This window comes from Nerophis ophidion, linkage group LG29, assembly GCF_033978795.1.
Source record: "Nerophis ophidion isolate RoL-2023_Sa linkage group LG29, RoL_Noph_v1.0, whole genome shotgun sequence".
NCBI lineage: Eukaryota > Metazoa > Chordata > Actinopteri > Syngnathiformes > Syngnathidae > Nerophis > Nerophis ophidion.
In genome coordinates, this window is record NC_084639.1 from 14,517,192 (window position 1) to 14,543,062 (window position 25,871).

Below are 25,871 nucleotides of genomic sequence, written 5' to 3' on the forward strand. Positions count from 1 at the left end.
TCACATGTAGTCGCCGAAGAAGCGGGTTACGTCATCAAGATGCGCCGCGGCTTGTCGGCTGTTGTCTGACTGCGGGACGGCGGAGAAAAGTGACCAAAAACGCCCTCAAACAGCCAGTTGTCAACTAAGAAAAAAAGTCAATGTTTTAATTAATGTAAGGTTGGTCTTTTGTTTTTATTCATATTCGATTGTACAATGTTAATCTGATACGTCATAATTTGAAACAGGTGAGCCTCCGGCTGACGTCACATTTTCATCAACATTAAAGGCCTACTGAAATGAGATTTTCTTATTCAAACGGGGATAGCAGGTCCATTCTATGTGTCATACTTGATCATTTCGCGATATGGCCATATTTTTGCTGAAAGGATTAAGTAGAGAACATCGACGATAAAGTTCTCAACTTTTGGTCGCTAATAAAAAAGACTTGCCTTTACCGGAAGTAGCGGGACGATGTGCGTGTGACGTCACGGGTTGTAGAGCTCCTCACATTGTTTACAGTCATGGCCACCAGCAGCGAGAGCGATTCGGACTGAGAAAGTGACGATTTCCCCATTAATTTGAGTGTAGATGGAAGATTTGTGGATGAGGAAAGTGAGAGTGAAGGACTAGAAGAAAAAAAAATAAAGGCGAGGGCAGTGGGAGCGATTCAGATGTTATTAGACACATTTACTATAATAATTCTGTAAGATCCCTTATCTGCTTATTGTGTTACTAGTGTTTCAGTGAGATTATAAAGTCATATGGGTGTGGTGACCGGCGGTGTCTCTGAGGGAAGCCACGTTTCTCGACGAGGCGAAGCGAAGGCAGCCGTTGGGGCCGGCCTGAGATTTTTTTTCCCCCACCTCCACGGTGGAAGCATCCCACGTTCGGGGGCGGCCGGTCGGAGGAGGCAAGAGAGGAATTCGCAGCTGCCTCTTTGACAGGTGCTCTCCGCTCATGTCTACAGTAAGAGCCAACTTATTACCACAATTTTCTCACCGAAACCTGCCGGTTGACATGTGGTAGGGAACCATGTTCGCTTGACCGCTCTGTTCCATAGTAAAGCTTCACCGTCATCTTTCGGGAATGTAAACAAGAAAACACCGGCTGTGTTTGTGTTGCCAAAGGCAGCCGCAATACACCGCTTCCCACCGACATCTTTCTTCTTTGACGTCTCTATTATTAATTGAACAAATTGCAAAAGATTCAGCAACACAGATGTCCAGAATACTGTGTAATTATGCGATTAAAGCAGACGACTTATAGCTGGGATCGGGGCTGGAACAAAATGTCCACTGCAATCCGTGACGTCACGCGCACGCGTCATCATACCGTCACGTATTCAACAGGATACTTCGCGCAAAATTTAAAATTGCAATTTAGTAAACTAAAAAGGCCGTATTGGCATGTGTTGCAATGTTAATATTTCATTATTGATATATAAACTATCAGACTGCATGATGGGTAGTAGTGGGTTTCAGTAGGCCTTTAAAATGAGATTAGACTTCACTTTGTCAGCTGTAGCAAAGTTTTGCATTTGTCATGATTGAAATAAACTTCCATTTTGTGATGACCCCTGACAGGTGACGTGGTTGAGGAGCAGGGGGGGTGCTACCATGCTGGCTTTGGGGGGGCTCCGCCTTCTGCGGCTGCCCGTCCGAACCGCCTGTGGCGCGGCGTTCCTCAGGAAGTCTTCGCCCTCGGCCATCACTCACTCTGACAGCTCGGCGCAACACCGGCTGTCCTCTGGGGACGCCGCTTCTGGGTGGTACCATCAGGTGTCGCACTCGGCACCTGTGCACCTGGCCGAAGACTTCCTGGTCCACGTCCAGCAGAGCAGCGGTCTGCCGTGGTGGCTCAGCATCGTCGTCTGCACGCTGTCAGTCAGGACGCTCGTGACGCTGCCGCTCGCCGCCTACCAGCTCGTCATTCTTGGCAAGGTGAGCATGGAGACTTTTTACTTGCTAGACCAGACCTGGGCAAATTAAGGCCACATGCTTTAAGTTATAAGAATATATATTACTTTTACTGCTTATATGATTACGAAACTTCAGATGTAGCCATCTATTATAAGTACAGATGTCCGATAATCTGGCCCAACGGCAATGTTCCCTCTAATTTTTCATGTGTGTGGCAAATGCAAAAACTCTGAGCCTTCAGTGGAGCACATGTGAGCAACAACGGGCGTGCACACTGTGGCCACACCTGCAGCACACCTGTCCCAAACCTGACTAAATAACAAGTTACATTTCATATTATAATCAAATGACAGCAGTCACTTCCATGTGATCATTTACTAATATAAGTGTTTTGGCCCACTTACAGTGACAAGAACAACACATATTGTTTTTCATGAGCTGTAAACTATACTAGTATTGTATGTCTGGGTGGTAGAGATGCGCGGATAGGCAATCATATCATCCACACGCCGTCCACCCGAACCAACATTTTATCAGAACCGTACCCGCCCGTCAACCGCCCGCTGAAATACATCAGATGTCGGCTGCCTTTACCACTCACAGAGGTGTTGCACAGAGTAATGTAGACAATTGGAGCCGCTAACGTTCTCGCGACTATCCAATAGCGTTCATCCTGGGCGTGCTGTGAAGCCATTGCCTTTGACACTTTCAACAACATGTGCAAACCGATTGTTAGTCCGGCAACATGTTGTGTGCAGCTTCCGCAATCACACGTACAAGATTGAAAGGCATACTGGGTGATACAGAGTACACTGATGGTTGTGATATGAACAACTTTAACATTTATTAATATGCGCCACGCTGTGAAGCCACACCAAATAAGATCGACAAACACATTTCGGGAGAACATCCTCACAGTAACACAACACAAACGCAACACAACAAATACCCAGAATCCTTTGTATCCGTGACAATCCTGGATATATTTTACACCCCCGCGCCCCCAACCCCGCCCACCTTACAGACGCACGGGGGGGCGTTTGCTGCTAGCGGGTTATATAAAATAGTCAGGAATTGTCACGGATACAAAGGATTATGGGTATTTGTTGTGTTGCGTTTATGTTGTGTTACTGTGAGGATGTTCTCCCGAAATGTGTTTGTCAATCTTGTATTGTGTGGCTTCACAGCGTGGCGCATATTACTAAGAGTGTTAAAATTGTTTATATCACAACCATTAGTGTACTCTGTGTCACCCAGTATGCCTTGCAGTTGTGTGCGTGTTGCTGCGGAAGCCACACACAACATGTTGCTGGACTGACATGCAGATCGTACATGTTGTAGAAGGTGACAAAGCCAATGACTTCATAGCACGCCCTAATACTTATTAACTGGGTGACTGCCGGCAGTCATTCAAGAGAATAATAGCGTCTCCTATTGTCTTCTTCGCTTTGTGACACGGGTCTTAAATGGCTCTTTGAATGGCAAAGGATACCGATCCCAGAACCATGTATATCAAATATTTCTGGATGGTTCAACCGCCACCCACCCGAATCTAATTAAAATCAATTTTTTCGTCATGTCACCCGCCCGACCTGTGGTTTATCCGTGGACTCCGCGGATGAGACCGCAAACCTCGCATCTCTACTGGGTGGGGTCCTGCTTTGGTAATCATTTGTACCCCTTTCAGATATCGCATTCAGTTCTCATTAAAACATCCACATGTTGCACAATGAGATGTAAGCACTGAATCATGTGTACATTCCTGTAACTTTCCGTTTGTAAAATATACATCTTTTTATTAGTATTTCTTTAATATAATAACAGCATTTCATGATTAATATTTATAAATGAAGATTCTTAATAAATGACAGTAGAATGAGCACACATTTAATTGGTAAATCGTAGTGTAACGACCTGGAATTACACATAATGTGCGGTGTTGGAAATGTCCGACTTTTGGTGTGGCTGTAAACGCATCACTGGCTCAGTGCCATATGTGCTGGCACAAGTGAGAAAGAGCGACCGACTGCTGTTGATATGCCAGATGGCAAAGTTGGTTTTGGTTGGCTTTGTACGCCAGAAAATGACCAGCTTTGCTGGATGGAAATTGTTTAGCGATGTTTTTGGTCATGTGTTTATAAAGAGTTCTGCTCAATAAAGTGATTGATGGAATTCTTGTCCTCCTTAAAGCGTCTCGACAGACGTTACAATGATTGAACAGTGATAACGAAAACTGTTGTCTCTGTGGCCTCTTGTAGTAAATTACTTTGAAAATTGAATTTTTTTTTATTGGATTTTGTGCACGGCATAGAATTGCCGTGGGCAGAGGACGCGCGATCAGTGCGCAATTGCACAGGCGCTCACCTTTGAGGGAACGTTGCTCACCGGACATTCCCAAATAAGTAGTTTAGATCTTTAAAGGCCTACTGAAATGAGATTTTCTTATTTAAACGGGGATAGCAGGTCCGTTCTATGTATCATACTTGATCATTTTGCGTTATTGCCATATTTTTGCTGAAAGGATTTAGTAGAGAACATCAATGATAAAGTTCGCAACTTTTGGTCGCTAATAAAAAAGCCTTGCCTGGACCGGAAGTAGCAGACGATATGCGCGTGACGTCACGGGTTCAAGGGTTCCTCACATCCTCACATTGTTTACAATCTTAGACAGCAGCAGCTAGAGCTATTCGGACCAAGAAAGCGACAATTTCCCAATTAATTTGAGCGAGGATGAAAGATTCGTGGATGAGGAAATTTAGAGTGGTGGACTAGAAAAAAAAAAAAAGGCGATTGCGTTGGGAGCGATTCAGATGTTTTTAGATACATTTACTAGGATAATTCTGGGAAATCCCTTATCTTTCTGTTGTGTTGCTAGTGTTTTAGTGACTTAAATAATACCTGATAGTCGGAGGGGTGTGGCCACGGGTGTGTTGACGCCAGTCTCTGAGGGAAGCCACGTGGCTGCAGCATGACAGAAGCTCCGATGATCTCCGGTAAGAGGCGACTTATTTCCACAATTTTCTCACCGAAAACTGCCGGTTGACATGTAGTCGGATCCATGTTTGCTTGACCGCTCTGATCCATAGTAAAGCTTCACCTCTTGGAATTTTAAACAAGGAATCACCGTGTGTTTGTGTGGCTAAAGGCTAAAGCTTCCCAACTCCGTCTTTCTAGTTTGACTTCATTATTAATTGAACAAATTGCAAAAAATTCAGCAACACAGATGTCCAAAATACTGTGTAATTATGCGATGAAAAGAGACGACTTTTAGCTTTGTGTGGTGTCGGGCTAAAATGTCCCCTCCAACCATTGACGTCACAAACACGCGTCATCATTCCGCAACGTTTTCAACAAGAAACTCCGCGGGAAATTTAAAATTGTAATTTAGTATTTGTTTTGTTGCTGTGCTGGCCTCCATCACTGTAACCATGGCAACCTGCCCCCTCTCATCCGTGTCTCTCGTAACCATGGCAACATGCAGGTGGAGGCGCTCCAGGCGGAGATCGCGGTGCTGGCGAAGAGGCTCCGGTACGAGGTGTCCGTGCGAGCCAAGGAGAGAGGCTGGACGGACAAACAGTGCCGGTGAGAAGAGGCGGAGTTGTTCCTCAGTCTTCCAGGAACTCCATGACACCGGTCTTTCTTCTTCTTGGTCAGGTTCCAGTTCCGCAAGAACTTGCGCCGCGTGGTGTCCCAGCTGTACATCCGGGACAACTGTCACCCGGTCAAAGCCAGCCTGCTGGTGTGGGTCCAGCTGCCCCTCTGGATCAGCCTGTCCCTGGCCCTGCGGAACCTCAGCCTGGAAAACCAGGGTGAGACCGGCCGGGGTCCGGGTCCGTGGCCTGAGACTAAGACTAGCCTGTGTTTGCGTTGCAGCCCTGAGGCCGGATCTGATGACCGGCGGCGCTCTGTGGTTCGCCGACCTCACGTCGCCCGACACCACCTGGCTCCTCCCACTTTCCCTAGGCCTGGTGAACCTGCTCACGATTGAGGTGCGTGACGGACAGCTGCCGGGTCACATGACTCCTCGATGACATCGCCGCGCTTTCTTCCTCAGGTATTTTCCCTCCAGAGGTCCACGGCGTCGTCTTTTCACAAATGGCTGACCTACGCCATGCGAGGCTTCGTCCTGCTCATGATTCCCGTCGCCGCCGCCGTCCCTTCGGTGAGTTCTGGTCCGCTCCCACTCGGTGGTCTACGCCACAGGGGTCAAACTCAAGGTCCGAGGGCCACATCCTTTTAATTGGCCTGGAGATATCGTCTTTTCTTCTTTTTTCAGCTTGAAAATCATCCAATAACTTAAATTAAAAAAATGTATTTGCTTGACATGATGTCAAAGCAAATTATTAGATTAGATTACATTAGATTAGATAGTACTTAATTTATTCCTTCAGGAAAATTTAAATTTTCAGCAAATTTTATGCACTTTAAAAGCCACACGATTTTACGGTAAAATTGTGAAATTGACTTTGTGCAAATGAAAAAAAAAAGTAAGATAAAACTGTCAAAAATGTATATATAATATAAAATAATACACCGTAAAATCTACAGGTGTTGTTTTTAACAGTAAAAAACTGGCAAAATTATACTATGAAAAAGCAGCTGTCTATTTACAGTAACAACAAATGGCTTAAATTTTACAGTAAAATTGTTCAGACTGGGCTGCCTTTTTTCACCGTAAAATTGCAGCCGTGCTGTTTTGCCATTTACAGTAATATGCTGTAAAACATTGTGAATTTTACAGTACACAGACTGCGACTAAGCTGCCAGATATTTACCGTTAAAAAAACAGCAGTACTTTTGTTATATTTACAGTAATACCGTATTTCCTTGAATTGCAGCCGGGGCGCTAATTAATTTAAAACCTCTTCTCACTCCTGCGCTTACCAGAGGCATGTGGTAAAAGTAAGCATGCGCTAATTATTTTAAAACCTCTTCTCACTCCGGCACTTACCAAAGGCATGCAGTAAAAATTTGAGTGTGATGTAAGCTTGGACCTTAGATCCTACTGAATAGCTCTTAATCTTCTTCCTTTATGTGATTTCAAAAAAGGTTTGTACTTTCCAAGAAGCCCCTGATTTTTATGGCAAAAATTTTTTAAATATGCAATGTTTTCCCCCCAAAAAATATTTCAAAGTGGAATATTGGGAAATATTTGGAGGCTTAAATATGTCAACAATTCATAACAAAATAAATTTTTATTATTTTTTTCAAAATTTACAGCTTTAAAAAAAAAAAAACACTCCAAAAGCCTCAGAGACCCAAAGGGGTCCCAGTCATCCATCCGTTTTCTACCGCTTATCCCTTTCGGGGTCATTAAAGTGTTAAAAAGCAAGTCATATATTGATTTTTTTTTTTTTACTTTCAACGCTAAAATATCTGCAGATAAACCTTTTAATCTGTACGTTGACATAATGTTTAAATTTTTTCATGTTTTATGCCCTTTTTTCGTCAAAGAAAAAAAATATGCAATATTTTCCTCCAAAAAGTGGAATACTTGATGTGAAGTAATAGGATTGTTGAATAGGTCAATAATTCATAATATTGATTAAAAAAATAAATACAGTATACCGTATTTCCTTGAATTGCCCCCGGGGCGCTAATTAATATAAAACCTCTTCTCACTCCTGCGCTTACCAAAGGCATGGGGTAAAAGTAAGCATGCGCTAATTATTTTAAAACCTCTTCTCACTCCGGCACTTACCAAAGGTATGCAGTAAAAATTTGAGTGTGATGTAAGCTTGGACCTTAAATCCTACTGAATAGCTCTTAATCTTCTTCCCTTTATGCGATTTCAAATTACCGGTATTGAAATCAGCCTCCTCCATTTTGAAACTGATGACAGGGGAAGTGTCACTCGTGACGTCACGAGTTTGACCAGGCGGTAATACTAAGCATGCGCTATTTATTTTGCGAAGCGAGTTTGACCCGGCAGTAATTCAAGGCAGGCGCATACTATATGCCCTGCGGCAATTCAAGGAAATACGGTATGCTGTAAAAAACAGTGAATTTTACAGTAAGTTTATTGTGACCAAACTGCCATTTATACCGTAAAAAAAGCAGCAGTATTTTTTTTTTCCATTCAGAGTAAAATGCTCTAAAATACACAGTCAATTTTACGGGGAAGTTTTTGCGACCTAGCTGTAAGTTTTTTACTGTTAAAAAAAACAGCTGTACTGTTTTTCTATTCACAGTAATATGCTGTAAAAACACATTCAATTTTATGGTGAAGTTAACTGAGCTGCAAGTTGTTTACTGTAAAAAACAAAACTAAAAAACAGCAGTACAGTTTTTCCATTTACAGTATCCATCCATCCATTTCCTACCGCTTATTCCCTTTTGGGGTCGCGGGGGGGCGCTGGCGCCTATCTCAGCTACAATCGGGCGGAAGGCGGGGTACACCCTGGACAAGTCGCCACCTCATCGCAGGGCCAACACAGATAGACAACATTCACACTCACATTCACACACTAGGGCCAATTTAGTGTTGCCAATCAACCTATCCCCAGGTGCATGTCTTTGGAAGTGGGAGGAAGCCGGAATACCCGGAGGGAACCCACGCATTCACGGGGAGGACACGCAAACTCCACACAGAAAGATCCCGAGCCTGGATTTGAACCCAGGACTGCAGGACCTTCATATTGTGAGGCAGACGCACTAGCCCCTCTGCTACAGTGAAGCCCGCCATTTACAGTAATATTCTGTAAAAAAAACTGTGAATTTTACAGTAAACTTATTGCGACCAAACTGCCATTTGTACCGTAAAAAACCAGCAGTACTGTTTTTCCATTGACAGTAATATGCACAGTCAATTTTACGGTGAAGTTATTCCGACCTAGCTACTGTAAAAAAAACAGCAGTACTGTTTTTCCCATTTAGAGTAATATTCTGTAAAAAAAAAAAAAAAAATTACCGTAAAAAAGAGCTGTACTGTTTTTCAATTTAAAGTAATGTGCTGTAAAAAAAAAAGTCAATTTTAAGGTAAAATAATTGCGACTGAGCTGCAAGTTTTTTTACTGTAAAAAAACAGCCATACTGTTTCTCCTTTTATAATAATATGCTGTAAAACATTGTCAATTTTCCGTTAAATTATTATGAATGAGCGGCCAGTTTTTTACCGTTAAAAAAAACAGCCGTGCTGTTTTTAAATTGAAAATATGCTGTAAAAAAACAAAAAAGTAAGTACATTTTCTGGTAAAATTATTGCGACTGAGCTGCCAGTTTTGTCTTTAAAAAACCCCAGCTGTACTGTTTTTTCCATTCACAGTAATGTCATATAAAACTGTCAATTTTACGTGAAAAATTATTGCGACTGAACTGCCAGTTTTTTGTCGTAAAAAAACAAACAGCGGTACTGTTTTTCTATTCACCGTAATATGCTGTAAAAAACTGTCAATTTTACAGTAAACTTATTACGACCGAGCTGCAACTTTTTTACTGTAAAAAAACAGCCTTAACATTTAAAAAAACAGCCTTGTAAACTTATTGCAACTTAAGTGCCATCTAGCGTCTTTGAGTGCTTAGAAAAGCGCTATATCAAATAAAATGTATTATATTTATACTGTAAAAAAGCTGAAGTACTGTTTTTCCATTCACAGTAATATGCTGTAAAAACAGTAAATCTTACGAAGTTATCGTGACTGAGTTTTTTTACTGTAAAAAAATAGCAGCACTGTTTTTCCATTTACAGTAATATGCTATATAAACACTGTCAATTTGACATAAAAATTATTGGGATTGAGCTCACTTTTTTTTTTACTGTAAAATTGCAGCGGTACTGTTTTTCCATTTACAGTAATATGCTATATAAACACTGTCAATTTGACATAAAAATTATTGCGACTGAGCCACCAGTTTTTTACAGTAAAAAGCTGGCACCCACCCATCCATCCATCTTCTTCCACTTATCCGAGGTCGGGTCGCGGGGGCAGCAGCCTAAGCAGGGAAGCCCAGACTTCCCTCTCCCCAGCCACTTCGTGGCTGTGTATAAAAAAACAAAAACTGTCAATTTTATGGTAAAATGACTGCGACTGAACTGCTAGTTTTCGTTGTTAAAAAAACAAACAAAAAAAAACAGCTGTACTGTTTTTCCATCAATCCATTTTCTATCGCTTGTCGCGTTCAGTTTTCCATTCAGAGTAATTTTTTGTAAAAAAAAAAAAAAAAACTGCAGGTCTGTTTTTCCATTCACAGTAATATGATGTAAAAAAAAACAGTAAATTTTACATAAAAAATCTTTGCAAATGAACTGCCTGTTCTTTGTCGTAAAAACCCCAAAACAGTGGTACTGTTTTTCTACTTACCATAATATGCTGTAAAAAACAGTCAATTTTACAGTAAACTTACTGCAACTTAACTGCCAGATTTATACCGTAAAAAAGCTGCACTGTCAATTTTACTTAAAAATTATTGCGACTGAACTGCCAGTTTTCGTTGTAAAAAAACAGAAACAGCGGTACTGTTTTTCCATCCATCCATTTTCTACCGCTTGTCCCGTTCGGTTTTCCATTCACAATAAGTTGTTGTAAAAAAAAAAAAGCTTATTGCAACTTAAGTGCCATATTTATACCGTAAAAAAGCTGCAGTACTGTTTTTCAATTCACAGTAATATTCTGTAAAAAACACAGTAAATCTTACGGAGAAGTTATTGTGACCAAGTCTTTTAATGTAAAAAAATAGCAGTACTGTTTTTCCATTTACAGTAATATGCTGTATGAACTGTCAATTTGACATAAAAATTATTGCGACTGAGCTGCCAGTTTTTTACCGTAAAAAACTGTCATCCATCCATCCATTTTCTTCTGCTTATCAGAGGTCGGGTCGCAGGGGCAGCAGCCAGTTTTCGTTGTAAAAAAAGCAACATAAAAAAAAAAAAACAGCAGTACTGTTTTTCCATCCATCCATTTCCTACCGCTTGTCCCGTTCGGTTTTCCGTTCATAGTAATTTGTTGTAAAAAAAAAACAACTGCAGGTCTGTTTTTCCATTCACAGTGATATGCTGCAAAAAACAGTCAACTTTACATAAAAAAAATCTTTGCAAATGAACTGCCAGTTCTTTGTCGTAAAAACCCCCAACACAGTGGTACTGTTTTTCTACTTACTGTAATATGTTGTTAAAAAAAACAACAAAAAAAAAGGCAATTTTACAATAAATGTATTGCAACTAAACTGCCAGTTTTAACCTTAAAAAAGTGTGGTACGTTTTCTCTATTTACAGTAATATGTTGTAAAAAAACAAAATAATAATTTTACAGTCAAATTATTGTGACTGTAAACCTACTCAGTGGCCTAGTGGTTAGAGCAGGGGTCACCAACTTAGGTAGCCCGTAAGGACCGGATGAGTGGCCCGCTGGCCTGTTCTAAAAATAGCTCAAATAGCAGCACTTACCAACATTTTTTACAGTTTTATTTATTTACTAGCAAGCTGGTCTTGCTTTGTTCGACATTTTTAATTCTAAGAGAGACAAAACTCAAATAGAATTTGAAAATCCAAGAAAATATTTTAAAGACTTGGTCTTCATTTGTTTAAATACATTTATTTTATTTTTTTACTTTGCTTCTTATAACTTTCAGAAAGACAATTTTAGAGAAAAAATACAACCTTAAAAATTATTTCAGGATTTTTAAACACATACCTTTTTACTTTTTAAATTCCTTCCTCTTCTTTCCTGACAATGGAAATCAATGTTCAATTAAATGTATTTGTTTTGTTGTAAAGAATAATAAATACATTTTAATTTAATTCTTAATTTTAGCTTCTGTTTTTTCGACGAAGAATATTTGTGAAATATTTATTCAAACTTATTATGATTAAAATTCAAAAAACATATTCTGACAAATCAAGAACATCTGTACATCCATCCATCCATTTTCTACCGCTTATTCCCTTTCGGGGTCGCGGGGGGCGCTGGTGCCTTTCTCAGCTACAATCGGGCGGAAGGCAGGGTACACCCTGGACAAGTCGCCACCTCATCGCAGGGCCAACACAGATAGACGGACAACATTCACACTCACATTTACACACTAGGGCCAATTTAGTGTTGCCAATCAACCTATCCCCAGGTCAAATTTAAATCTTATTTCAAAGTCTTTTGAATATCTTTTAAAATGTTTGTTCTGGAAAATCTAGAAGAAATAATGATTTGTCTTTGTTAGAAATATAGCTTGGTCCAATTTGTTATATATTCTAACAAAGTGCAGATTGGATTTTAACCTATTTAAAACATGTCATCAAAAATATATATTTATTGTGAGAAATCATTAAGATGATCAGTGTTGCCACAAAGATAAATATCATTAATTATTAAAAATAACATAGAGTTAAAGGTAAATTGAGCAAATTGGCTATTTCTGGCAATTTATTTAAGTGTGTATCAAACTGGTAGCCCTTCGCATTAATCAGTACCCAAGAAGTAGTTCTTGGTTTCAAAAAGGTTGGTGACCCCTGGGTGAGAGTGTCCGCCCTGAGATCGGTAGGTCGTGAGTTCAAATCCCAGCTGAGTCATACCCGTCTTAAACCCAAAAGTGATGTATTGAAAAAGACTGTAATGTATCGAGCAATCACTTACTGGAATCGACTTCCACAATATGTGCTATCAATCACCAGCATAGTGGGCTTTAAGAATAGACTAAAAGGAGAAGTATTGTGTAAAGAGATTATTCTAGATCTTGGGTGTCAAACTCTGGCCCGCAGGCCAAATTTGACCCGCCATGTAATTTCACTTGGCCCTTGAGGCAATATCAAATTAACATTCGAGCTGCATTAACACTGCATCAACACTGCATTCACCAGTAATACTCATACCTGCCAACCCTCCCGATTTTCCCGGACTCCCAAATTTAAGTGCCCCTCCCGAAAATCTCCCGGGGAAACCATTCTTCTGAATTTCTCCCGATTTCCACCTGGACGACAATATTGGGGGCGTGCCTTAACAGCACTGCCTTTAGCGTCCTCTACAACCTGTCGTCACGTCCGCTTTTCCTACATAGAAATAGCGTGCCAACCCAGTCACATAATATATGCAGCTTTTACGCACACAAGTGAATGCAAAGCATACCTGTTCAACAGCCATACAGTTCGCACTGAGGGTGGTCGTATAAACAACTTTAACACTGTTACAAATATGAACCACACTGTGAACCCACACCAAACAAGAATAACAAACACTTTTCAGGAGAACAGCCGCGCTGTAACACAACATAAACACAACAGAACAAATACCCAGAACCCGTTGCAGCACTAACTCTTCCGGAACGCTAAAATATACCCCCACCCCAAGCAATAATTAACATTTTACTCATACACTTTCTCTTGCTACTTCAAGGCTTGAATGTTTGGTTCATTCATTATTGTTATTTTATTTGCAAATGTATTACTAGCCTGTGGAAAAAGTTTATTTAGATATTTACCTCAGAGGGCTGCAAATAGAAAAGAGGCATTACATTTTTATTTAAATTTTATTTGATATGCCATTGATATTTTTTAATTATTATTATTATTATTATTTAAAACTTCAGTTTGCATGTCACTATAAAGTTATACAAGCCTGGCTTGTTCAATATTCAATGCAAAACTTGTTTTTGGGTCCCTATTAAAAGGTTCATTTGTTCAACCTTGGCCTGTGGTTTTGTTCAGTTTTAAATTTTGGCCCACTCTGTATTTGAGTTTGACACCCCTGTTCTAGATTGTACCTAATGTCATGACTCTTTTTATTGACTATTGAGTATTTTATTGATTATGGGATAAGCAGCAGAAAATGGATGGATGATACTTTTTCGTCACTTATTGTTTGTCTTTGGTACACTAATGTGTATATTTTAGGCCATTGGTTCTTTGTTTTATACAGTATATCTATTTTTATCTTCGGTATGAAAATTATTATGTAACAAAAGTTATTAGTATTTTTTGGTTCTTTGTTGTTGCTATTTTTGTATTATGACAATTTATTATTGGATCATGTTGTACTGCATTTTAATCTTTTGTTTTGTGGTTGTGTGATGTTTTTTGCCTGGACCCCAGAAAGAATAGTCTCCACTGCGGTGTAGACTAATGGGGATCCTTAATAAACCAAACTAAACTATAAAAATGGGACCCATTACCTCCCTGCTTGGCACTCAGCATTAAGGGTTGGAATTGGGGGTTAAATCACCATAAATGATTTCCAGGCGTGGCACCACTGCTGCCCATTACTCCCCTCACCACCCAGGGGGTGAACAAGGGTGATGGGTCAAATGCAGAGAATAATTTCGCCACATCTAGTGTGTGTGTGACAATCATTGGTACTTTAACTTTAACCGAGCTGCAAGTTATGAAATAGAATAATAAGTTGCATATTCAAGTGATGTAAGAGGCCCCCATAAAGCGATGTGGCCCTCCACGAAAAGGAGTCTGACACCCTGGTCTTCATGTTGACTTGGGGAAGATCTAACCTAGCTGTGCCGACCCCTTTCCCCTCCAGTCCATGGCGCTCTACTGGTTCTCCTCCAGCGTGGTGGGCCTGGGTCACAATCTGCTCCTTCGTTCTCGCGCCCTGCACAAGCTCCTGAAAGTTCCCAGCAGACGCTCGGACACGCCGTACAGAGACCTGCTGGCCGCCCTGGTGGCCAAGTACTGCAAGTAGCAAGTAAACTGGAACATTTCACTGCTGGACTCGCTTGACCCCATAGCTAGAACTTCATTTCCTGTCCACTGCAGACAATACAAATCTACTAGGGACCCTCAAACATTTCCTGTTTTCCTACTCACTGCTTTGTTTTTTTTCCTGTAGAAACTGTGGCAGCTCCTCTGCAACTAAACAACTACCCAACAGTAAGACGTAATCATGAGACAAAAAGATGAACTGAAGTCATAATCATGAGATAAAAAGATGAAATGAGGTCAAAAGTCATGATTATGAGATAAAGACTTAATAATGACTTAAGTCTTACATATGAGATAAAGATGACATTAGTTGAAAAGTCACAATTATGAAATAAAAAGTTGAAATGTTAAATTTATAATTTTTATTTTGTATCTCACAGTTAAGACTTTCTCATAATTATGACTTATTTCATAATTTTGTTTTTTGATCTGATTATGACTTGATTTAAATTTAACTTCTGATCTCATAATTTTAACTTTATATTACAGCTGACTTTCTAATAATTTTGACTTTGAATTTCATAATTTTAATTTATCTCAGTTATGACTTCTCATAATGACTTATTTCATAATTTTGAGAGTGGATCTGATAATTATGGCTTTTGATTTAATAATGAAGACTTCTGATCTCATCATTTTGACTTTTTATCTCGTAGTTGACTTCGCCATAATTGACTTTTGATCTCTGAATTATGATTTTAATTTGATAATGTCTTTTGATCTAATATGACTTTTGATTGAATAATTATGACTTTTGATATAATTGTGACTCTAGATTTAATAATTATGACTTGATCTGATATAATTATGACTTGATGTAATAATTTCGACTTTTTATCTGATCATTGTGATTTGATCTCGTAATTATGACTTTATATCTGATCATTATGACTTCTCATAATTGACTTATTTCATAATTGTCAGCATTGATCTGATCATTTTCACTTGATTTAATAATTATGACTTCTGATCTCATAATTTTGACTTTTTATCTCATAGTTGACTTTGTCATAATTTAGACTTTTGAACTCTGAATTATGACTTTTGATTTAATTATGACTCAATCTCATAATTATGACTTGATTTAATCATGACTTGATCTCATAATTATGACTTTGGATTTAATCATTCTGACTTGATCTGATATTTATGACTTTAAATTTAATCATGACTTGACGTAATAATTTTGACCTGATCTGATATGACTTGATCTCATAATTCTGACTTTTGATTTGATCATTATGACTTGATTGAATAATTTAGACTTTTGATTTGATCATTGTGATTTTATCTCGTAATTATGACTTTATATCTGATCATTATGACTTCTCATAATTGACTTATTTCATAATTGTCAGTGTTGAACTGGTCATTTTCACTTGATTTAATAATTAAGACTTCTGATCTCATTATTTTGACTTTTTATCTAATAGTTGACTGTCATAATTTTGACTTTTGATATCTGAATTATGACTTGATTGAATAATTTTGACCTTTATCTCATAATTATGACTTTAGATCTGATATGACCTTTGAACTCACAATTATGACTTTAAATTTAATAATTATGACTTGATCTGATAATTATGACTTTAGATGTAATCATCATGACTTGACGTAATAATTTTGACCTTATCTGATACGACTTTTGATCTCATAATTATGACTTTTGATTTGATCATTATGACTTGATTTGATTATTTTGACTTTTGATTGGATCATTGTGATTTGATCTCGTAATTATGACTTTATAACTGATTATTATGACTTCTCATAATTGACTTATTTCATAATTGTCAGCATTGATCTGATCATTTTGACTTGATTTAATAATTAAGACTTCTGATCTCATAATTGTGACTTTTTATCTCATAGTTGACTTTGTCATAATTATAACTTTTGATTTAATAATCATGACTTGATCTCATAATTATGACTTTAGATTTAATAATTATGACTCGATCTGATATGTATGACTTTAGATTTAATCATGGCCTGACGTAATAATTTTGACCTGATCTGATATGACTTCATCTCATAATTATGACTTTTGATTTGATCATTATTACTTAATTTAATAATTTAGACTTTTGATTTGATCTCGTAATTATGACTTTATATCTGATCATTATGACTTCTCAATATTGTCAGCGTTGATCTGATTATTTTGACTTGATTTAATAATTTTGACTTTATCTGATATGACCTTTGATCTCATAATTATGACTTTAGCTTTAATCATCATGACGTGACGTAATAATTTTGACCTAATCTGATAGGACTTTTGATCTGATAATTATGACTTTTGATCTGATAATTATGAGTTTTAATTTTGATCATTATGACATGATTTAATTATTTTGACTTTTGATCTGATAATTATGACTTTTGATTTTGATTATAATTACTTGATTTAATTATTTTGACTTTTGATCTGATAATTATGATTTGATCTTGTAATTATGACTTCTCACAATGATTTGATCTCGTAATTATTCATTTTTATCTGATCATTACGACTTCTCATAATTATGACTTATTTCACAATTGTGAAGTAAAGTGAATTGAATTGTATTTATATAGCGCTTTTCTCGAGTGACTCAAAGCGCTTTACATAGTGAAACCCAATATCTAAGTTACATTTAAACCAGTGTGGGTGGCACTGGGAGCAGGTGGGTAAAGTGTCTTGCCCAAGGACACAGCGGCAGTGACTAGGATGGCAGGAGCGGGAATCGAACCTGCAACCCTGAAGTTGCTGGCACGGCCGCTCTACCAACCGAGCTATATGCCCCCTGTGTTGATCTGATAATTTTGACTTTAATCTGATTATGACGACTTTTGATCTGATAATTATTACTTTTGATCTCATAATTTTGACTCTTATGACTTATTTCATCATTAAGGGTTTAGATCTGACCATTTTGACTTGATTTGACAATTATGACTTTTAATCTCATAATTATGACTTTGCTCTGATAATTATGACTTTTGCTGGAGGAATGATTATGACTTTGATGTGATCTTCATGAGATCTCAAGGTGTATTTCCCGAGGATGCTGGAGTGTCATGATAATATTGTGTGTGCTGCATGGAATGTTCCTTCAATAAATTGCGTGGGAGAGAAACATCCCAACATGGATTCCTTCCTAAGTCCCTCCCTCTCATCCCACAAGGCGGAGTCTGCATCCCAGAGTCCCCGTGGTTCCGTTCTGTACTCAGAAGCTTGTGAACTTCAACCGGTCCGCATCATGGCGTCCAAACTTGTGCTGACGTGTCTCATTACGCTGCTTTGCATCCTCTTCGCTCAGGCGGCGGCTCCCGGGTGCGAACCCTGCGACCCGGCCCGGTGCGCCCCCCTCCCGGACGCCGGCTGTCCCGCCGGCTCGATCACGGACCCGTGCGGCTGCTGCGCGACCTGCGCCGCGGCGGAAGGGGAGCAGTGTGGCGGGCGCCGCGCGGCCAACCGCCGCTGCGGACCCGGGCTGGAGTGCGTGCGCGCCTCCGAGGACAAGAAGAGCAAGCAGGGCGTGTGCACGTGCAAGAACAACTACCAGGTGTGCGGGAGCGATGGCGTCACCTACGCCAACGCCTGCGCCCTGAAGAGCGCCGCCGTGCGAGCGCGGGAAGACGGACAAGCGGAAGTGACCATCCACAACAAAGGACGCTGCGCCGCAGGTGAGAGCACCTGTTCAGGGGGTCAAGGGTCACGTTGACACATGCGAGCGAAATGCTTCTTAAGTAGTGGGGCGGACCCCCTGGGGGGGCGTGAGAGGCAATAGCATGTTAAGTGTTAGTCAAGAACTATCTTGACAATGAAATAAACATCAAGTTCAGGGGGGGTGAAAAAAAAATTCTGTCCCCTGGGGGCAATAGCGTATGCTTTGAAACATACAGATAGCTCTGAGGTGTCAAAGAAAGGGGGCGTGAGAGGCAAAAGCGTATATTTTGAAACGACTGTTAGGTGTCGAGGGAAAAGGGGGCGTGAGAGGCAAAAGCGTTTATTTTGAAACGACTGTTAGGTTTCGAAAAAATGGGGTGTGAGAGGCAAAAGTGTATATTTTGAAACATACAGTTGATTGTTAGGTGGCAAAGAAAAGGGGCGTGAGAGGCAAAAGTGTATATTTTGAAACGACTGTTAAGTGACGAGAGAAAAGGGGGCGTGAGAGGCAAAAGCGTTTATTTTGAAACGACTGTTAGGTTTCGAAGAAATGGGGTGGGAGAGGCAAAACTGTATATTTTGAAACATACAGTTGATTGTTAGGTGTCAAAGAAAGGGGGCGTGAGAGGAAAAAGTGTATATTAGAAACAAACAGCTTACTGTGAGGTGTCGAAGAAAGGGGGCATGAGAGGCAAAACTGTATATTTTGAAATATACAGATGACGTTAGGTGTCAAAGAAAGGGGGCGTGAGAGGAAAAAAGTGTATATTTTGTAACATACAAATGACTGTTAGGTGTCGAAGAAAGGGGGCGAGGGAGGCAAAAGTGTATATTTTGAAACATACAGATGACAGTTATGTGCCAAAGAAAGGGGGCGTGAGAGGCAAAAGTGTATATTTTGAAACATACAGATGACAGTTATGTGCCAAAGAAAGGGGGCGTGAGAGGCAAAAGTGTATATTTTGAAACAAAGATGACGGTTAGGTGGCAAAGAAAGGGGGCGTGAGAGGCAAAGTGTATATTTGGAAACATACAGATGACTGTTAGGTGTCGAAGAAAGAGGGCGTGAGAGGCAAAAGCGTATATTTTGAAACATATAGATGACGGTTAGGTGTCAAAGAAAGGGGGCGTGAGAGGAAAAAGTGTATATTTTGAAACATAGATGACTGTTAGGTGTTGAAAAAAGGGGGCGTGAGAGGCCAAAGCATATATTTTGAAACGACTGTTAGGTGTCGAGGGAAAAAGGGGGCGTGAGAGGCAAAAGTATATTTTAAACCATACAAATGACGGTTAGGTGTCAAAAAAAGAGGGCGTGAGAGGCAATAGTGTATATTTTAAAACAGACAGATGACTATAAGGTGTCAAAGAAAGGGGGCGTGAGAGGCAAAAGCGTATATTTTGAAACGACTGTTAGGTGTCGAGGGAAAAGGGGGCGTTAGAAGCAAAAGTGTTTACTTTGAAACGACTGTTAGGTTTCGATGAAATGGGGTGTGAGAGGCAAAACTGTATATTTTGAAACATACAGTTGATTTTTAGGTGTCGAAGAAAGGAGGCGTGAGAGGCAAAAGCAAAATATTGGAAACATACAGGTGACTATTTGGTGTCGAAGAAAGGGGGCGAGAGAGGAAAAAGTTTATAATTTGAAACATACAGATGACTTTTAGGTGTCGAAGAAAGGGTCCGTGAGAGGCAAAAGCATATATTTTGAGATGACTGTTAGGTGTCGAGGGAAAAGGGGGCGTGAAAGGCAAAAGTGTATATTTTGAACCATGCAGATGACAGTTAGATGACAGTTAGGTGTTGAAGAAAGGGGGCGTGAGAGCAAAAATCGTATATTTTCAAACATACAGATAGCTGTGAGGTGTCGGGGGAAAGGGGGCGTGAGAGGAAAAATCATATATTTTGAAACGACTGTTAGGTGTCAGGGGAAAAAGGGTGCATGAGAGCCAAAAGTGTATATTTTGAAACATACAGATGACTGTTAGGTGTCAAAGAAAGGGGGTGTGAGAGGCAAATATCGTATATTTTGAAACATACAGATGACGGTTAGGTGTTGAAGAAAGGGGGTGTGAGAGGTAAAAGCGTATATTTTGAAATGACTGTTGGGTGTCGAGGGAAAAGGGGGCGTGAGAGGCAAAATTTTATATTTTCAACCATACAGATGACGGTTAGGTGTTGAAAAAAGGGGGTGTGAGAGCAAATATCGTATATTTTGAAACATACAACTGTTAGGTGTTGAAGAAAGGGGGCATGAGAGGCAAAAGCGTATATTTCGAAACATACAGATAGCTGTGAGGTGTCGAGAGAAAGGGGGCGTGAGAGGAAAAATCATATATCTTGAAACGACTGTTAGGTGTCGGGGGAAAAGGGTGCGTGAGAGCCAAAAGTGTATATTTTGAAACATACAGATGACTTTTAGGTGTCAAAGACAGTGGGTGTGAGAGGCAAAAATCCTATATTTTGAACCATACAGATGACGGTTAGGTGTTGAAAAAGGGGGCGTGAGAGGCAAATATCGTATATTTTGAAACATACAACTGTTAGGTGTTGAAGAAAGGGGGCATGAGAGGCAAAAGCGTATATTTTGAAACATACAGATAGCTGTGAGGTGTCGAAGGAAAGGGGGCGTGAGAGGAAAAATTATATATCTTGAAACGACTGTTAGGTGTCGGGGGAAAAGGGTGCGTGAGAGCCAAAAGTGTATATTTTGAAACATACAGATGACTTTTAGGTGTCAAAGACAGGGGGTGTGAGAGGCAAAAATCCTATATTTTGGACCATACAGATGACGGTTAGGTGTTGAAGAAAGGGGGCGTGAGAGGCAAAAGCGTATATTTTGAAATGACTGTTAGGTGTCGAGGGAAAAGGGGGTGTGAGAGGCAAAATTTTATATTTTCAACCATACAGATGACGGTTAGGTGTTGAAAAAAGGGGGCGGGGCGTGAGAGCAAATATCGTATATTTTGAAACTTACAACTGTTAGGTGTTGAAGAAAGGGGGCATGAGAGGCAAAAGCGTATATTTTGAAATATACAGATAGCTGTGAGGTGTCGGGGGAAAGGGGGCGTGAGAGGAAAAATCATATATTTTGAAACGACTGTTAGGTGTCAGGGGAAAAAGGGTGCATGAGAGCCAAAAGTGTATATTTTGAAACATACAGATGACTGTTAGGTGTCAAAGAAAGGGGGTGTGAGAGGCAAAAATCCTATATTTTGAACCATACAGATGACGGTTAGGTGTTGAAGAAAGGGGGCGTGAGAGGCAAAAGCGTATATTTTGAAACGACTGTTAGGTGTCGAGGGAAAAGGGGGGCGTGAGAGCCAAAAGTGTATATTTTGAAACATACAGATGACTCTTAGGTGTCAAAGAAAGGGGGCGTGAGAGGCAAAAATCTTATATTTTGAAACATACAGATATGACTGTTAAGTGTTGAAGAAAGTGGGCGTGAGAGGCAAAAATCTTCTATTTTGAAACATACAGATATGACTGTTACGTGTTGAAGAAAGGGGGCATGAGAGGCAAAAATCTTATATTTTGAAGCATACAGATGACTCTTGGGTGTCAAAGAAAGGGGGCGTGAGAGGCAAAATTGTTATATTTTGAAGAATCAGATATGACTGTAAAGTGTTGAAGAAAGGGGGCATGAGATGCAAAATCTTATATTTTGAAACATACAGATGACTCTTAGGTATCGGAGGGGGGGGGGGAAGAGGGCGTGAGAGGCAATACCATAATGGCATCTTTAGTGTTATGAAATAACTATCTTGACACATACAGACAAATGGGGGGCGTGACATAAAAGCATTGAGAAGCACTGTGCTCGAGGAAGGGGTGTTTGAAAGGTCACGCTGACACCTGCTGGAGGGGAGGTCGGGGTCACGCTCAGGTGTTTTTCCCGTCACTCACTAGGCCAACATGGAACATGTCGACTCAGCGTGTTTCAGACTTAAAACAACACGATGTGGGGCGCAGCAAGAATGCGGCGATGTTGGTTCCCGCATGTCGACTCAAGTTGCTCGTCCAGGCGGAACGTCAGCGTCTATCTTTCTAATCCTCACGCAAACACAGAATTCCGCACTGAGCGCGCTCAGACCCAACAGAATGCTGACCTGTCTCATCGTGTCTGTGCAGCTCCTCTCATCGTCACGCCCCCCGGCCGGGTCTTCAACGTGAGCGGCGCTCAGGTGTACCTCAGCTGTGAGGCGGTGGGCGTGCCCACACCTGTGCTCACCTGGAGGAAGGTATGCCCGCTCAATGCCAACAACAACAACGACGACGCTATCTTTACACCAACTTCCTGCTTCCTTTTTACACAATAAGAGCACCCAGACAGAAAATACAAAATGTCCCATTCATTCTTAAAACAATTCTGATGATAATATAGTATAACATTTCAATATAAAACGTTCTAAAAATACTATTTGGAAAAAAAAATAAAAAAGTGGAATAAAATAACAAACAGGTGAAATGTAACAAAAAAAAGTTGCAATGTTGACTCCAGTAACAAAACTTTCATGCAGGCAATTTTTTCTTTGTCATCACTAAGAACAAAAATATATATGTACCGTATTTCCTAGTATGCGCCTGCCTTGAATTACTGGAGGGTCAAACTCGCTTCCCAAAATATTTAGCGCATGCTTAGTATTACCGCCTGGTCAAACTCATGACGTCGCGAGTGACACTTCCCCTGTCATCATTTTCAAAATGGAGGAGGCTGATTTCAATACCGGTAATTTGAAATTGCATAAAGGGAAGAAGATTAAGAGCTATTCAGTAGGATTTAAGGTCCAAGCTTACATCACACTCAAATTTCTACTGCATACCTTTGGTAAGTGCCGGAGTGAGAAGAGGTTTTAAAATAATTAGCGCATGCTTACTTTTACCGCATGCCTTTGGTAAGCGCAGGAGTGAGAAGAGGTTTTATATTAATTAGCGCATGCTTACTTTTACCGCATGCCTTTGGTAAGCGCAGGAGTGAGAAGAGGTTTTATATTGATTAGCGCATGCTTACTTTTACCGCATGCCTTTGGTAAGCGCAGGAGTGAGAAGAGGTTTTATATTAATTAGCGCCCCGGCGGCAATTCAAGGAAAAACAGTATATTTATTTTTTTAATCAATATTATGAATTATTGACCTATTCAACAATCCTATTACTTCACATCAAATATTCCACTTTTTGGAGGAAAATATTGCATATTTACTTTTTTTTTTCTTTGACGACAAAAGCAGCATAAAAACATGAAAACATTTCAACTTTATGTCAACGTACAGATTAAAAGGTTTATCCGCCGATATTTTAGTGTTCAAAGTAAAAAAAAAAAAGCAATATATGACTTGCTTTTTAACACTTTAATGACCCCGAAAGGGATAAGCGGTAGAAAATGGATGGATGGATGGATGGATGGATGACTGGGATCCTTTTGGGTCAGTGAGGCTTTTAGAGTGTGTGTTTTTTTGTTTTAAAGCTGTAAATTTTGAAAAAAATAATTAAACAAAATTTATTTTGTTATGAATTGTTGACATGTTTAAGCCTCCAAATATTTCCCAATATTCCACTTTGAAATATTTTTTGGGGGGAAAACATTGCATATTTAAAAATGTTTTACCACAAAAATCAGGGGTTTCTTGGAAAGTACAAACCTTTTTTATGCAAGTACAACAAAGATCTGCTAATACATACATTGACTTTATGTCAATGTATGTATTAAAGGTTTATCCATCCATTTTCTACCGCTTATTCCCTTTGGGGTGGCGGGGGGCGCTCGTGCCTATCTCAGCTACAATCGGCGGAAGGCGGCGTACACCCTGGACAATTCGCCAACTCATCACAGGGCCAACACAAATAGACGGACAACATTCACACACTAGGGACCATTTAGTGTTGCCAATCAACTTATTCCCACATGAAAACATAAAAACTTATAATAATAAATAAATAAATGGGTTGTACTTGTATAGCGCTTTTCTACCTTCAAGGTACTCAAAGCGCTTTGACACTACTTCCACATTTACCCATTCACACACACATTCACACACTGATGGAGGGAGCTGCCATGCAAGGCGCCAACTAGCACCCATCAGGAGCAAGGGTGAAGTGTCTTGCTCAGGACACAACGGACGTGACGAGGTTGGTACTAGGTGGGATTTGAACCAGGGACCCTCGGGTTGCGCACGGCCACTCTCCCACTGCGCCACGCCGTCCCAAATCAATCGCCAGATTGATTTGAAGTTGAGCAAGAGACATAAGTTAAAAAAAATACAATAATAAAAAAAGGAATATGACTTTTTTAACACTTTTATGAGTGGGTCTCTTTTTTAAATGTCATTGCTCAAAAAATTATAATGAATTAAAATGATTTTTTTCAAATAATTGACCTAAGTATCCAATTACTTCACATCAAATATTCCACTTTGAAAGCATTTTCAGGGAAAATATAGCATATTTTGTGTTTTTCCCTTAAAAACAGGATTTTGACAGAAAAGGCATAAAACGTAAAGACATTTTAAAAAATGCTTTATAGCGACAGACCAGAAGTTGATATAGACATTTACTGTAAGGGTTGAATAAAAAATAATGATCATAATATAGGACCTATTCTTTTTACAATTTAATGACTTTTGGGTCCCTGGGACCAAACTTGAAGGCAGCCCTTAAGGTAAAAGTTTTTAAAGAACATGCAGCGGCGTGGACTGACCAATGACGACATCGTCCTGTCATCAGGTGATCACCGGGAGAAAGAGGGTGGAGCTTCTTCCCGGAGACCGAGACAACCTGGCCATCCAGACCCGAGGCGGCCCGGAGAAGCATCAAGTGACGGGCTGGGTTCTGGTCCGTGTCGCCGTGTCACCTGGGGGGGTTGGGGCGGGGGGGAGAAAAACTTTTGAGACATTAACGCATGTGACCTTTGACCTTTCAGATCTCACCACTCACCAAAGAGGAGGAGGGTTCTTACGAGTGCCATGCCACCAACGCCAAAGGCGAAGCGTCGGCTGTGGGATCCATCGAGGTGGTGGAGTCCATGGATGACATGGTCGTCCAGAAAGGTAAGAGCTGATTGGCTGGTAGGAAGTGAGTTACTGATGATGTCATTTCCTTTCAGTGATGAAGGAGGAAGAACTGTGAGCGGCTGATCTTCATCCTTGACTCGCCTGACATTTATTCTCTCTGATTGCTGGCATATTTTATTTGTAGTAGGGATGTAACGATAAGAACAATAAACATCATTGTTGACTGTGCTCATAAAGTACTTATACAAACAAAGTTTTGTTGAAAATATAAATACAATTAATAGCAACACAGATGTTTTTTTTTAATATTGATTTGGCAATTTTTATTTTACTGTATTTTCTTCCCTTTTAATTTTTTTTAATGCTAAAGAAAAAACAGGTTTTGGGTGTGTCACACAAATTTACTTCCTGTTGTCATATCGCTTCAGGTAACAATCGATAGTGATGTGCGATACCATCAAGTAAAATTGTGGCTGGTATCAGAAATACCGATTTGATTCGCTACTGTGTGCAAATGTACCCAATATATGTTTGGTAAAAGTTGTGCATTTCAAGTGTGGCTGCTTTTGGGAAATCGTCGTTAAATGATATCAAATCTTATTTACATTGAACTCTATCTCTAAATAGCGAGCAATAAAATGATACTTGCACTTGCTGCTTTATAATA

At 39.9% G+C, this 25,871-nt stretch overlaps 2 protein-coding genes and 1 long non-coding RNA gene across 5 annotated transcripts; 2 read left to right on the top strand and 1 right to left on the bottom strand.

The window, feature by feature from the left end:
- On the top strand, positions 1–17,677 carry LOC133546143 (cytochrome c oxidase assembly protein COX18, mitochondrial). 3 transcript variants are annotated; one of them, XM_061891989.1, is made up of 7 exons: positions 1–154; positions 1,566–1,922; positions 5,383–5,483; positions 5,556–5,710; positions 5,775–5,890; positions 5,956–6,063; positions 14,357–17,677. In XM_061891989.1, the coding sequence occupies exons 2-7, from the start codon at positions 1,599–1,601 to the stop codon at positions 14,516–14,518; spliced, it is 966 nt and encodes a 321-aa protein (XP_061747973.1). In that variant the 5' UTR covers positions 1–154; positions 1,566–1,598; the 3' UTR covers positions 14,519–17,677. The 3 variants fall into 3 exon arrangements, with proteins under 3 accessions (XP_061747973.1, XP_061747974.1, XP_061747976.1); XM_061891990.1 differs by having other exon boundaries at positions 20–159; XM_061891992.1 differs by having other exon boundaries at positions 80–227.
- Positions 156–22,473, bottom strand: LOC133546144 (uncharacterized). Its single transcript, XR_009805001.1, has 2 exons — positions 22,306–22,473; positions 156–1,957 (listed from the first exon to the last, which is right to left on the bottom strand). It is a non-coding gene; the product is annotated as an uncharacterized LOC133546144 (long non-coding RNA).
- igfbp7 (insulin-like growth factor binding protein 7) lies at positions 17,448–25,871 on the top strand. The gene is made up of 5 exons (XM_061891988.1): positions 17,448–18,213; positions 22,328–22,437; positions 24,918–25,025; positions 25,114–25,240; positions 25,297–25,871. Exons 1-5 carry the CDS (start codon positions 17,592–17,594, stop codon positions 25,317–25,319), a joined length of 990 nt encoding a protein of 329 aa, XP_061747972.1. The 5' UTR covers positions 17,448–17,591; the 3' UTR covers positions 25,320–25,871.

What these genes read in the sequence shown, in the direction of transcription:
- LOC133546143 (XM_061891989.1), top strand. Translation starts at nt 1,599, where the DNA reads ATGCTGGCTTTGGGGGGGCTCCGCCTTCTGCGGCTGCCCGTCCGAACC. An exon ending in CCTCAGCCTGGAAAACCAGG is followed by an intron (nt 5,711 to 5,774) that starts GTGAGACCGGCC and finishes TTTGCGTTGCAG; the next exon opens with CCCTGAGGCCGGATCTGATG. An exon ending in TGAACCTGCTCACGATTGAG is followed by an intron (nt 5,891 to 5,955) that starts GTGCGTGACGGA and finishes TTTCTTCCTCAG; the next exon opens with GTATTTTCCCTCCAGAGGTC.
- igfbp7 (XM_061891988.1), top strand. Translation starts at nt 17,592, where the DNA reads ATGCTGGAGTGTCATGATAATATTGTGTGTGCTGCATGGAATGTTCCT. An exon ending in AAGTGACGGGCTGGGTTCTG is followed by an intron (nt 25,026 to 25,113) that starts GTCCGTGTCGCC and finishes TTGACCTTTCAG; the next exon opens with ATCTCACCACTCACCAAAGA. An exon ending in TGACATGGTCGTCCAGAAAG is followed by an intron (nt 25,241 to 25,296) that starts GTAAGAGCTGAT and finishes ATTTCCTTTCAG; the next exon opens with TGATGAAGGAGGAAGAACTG.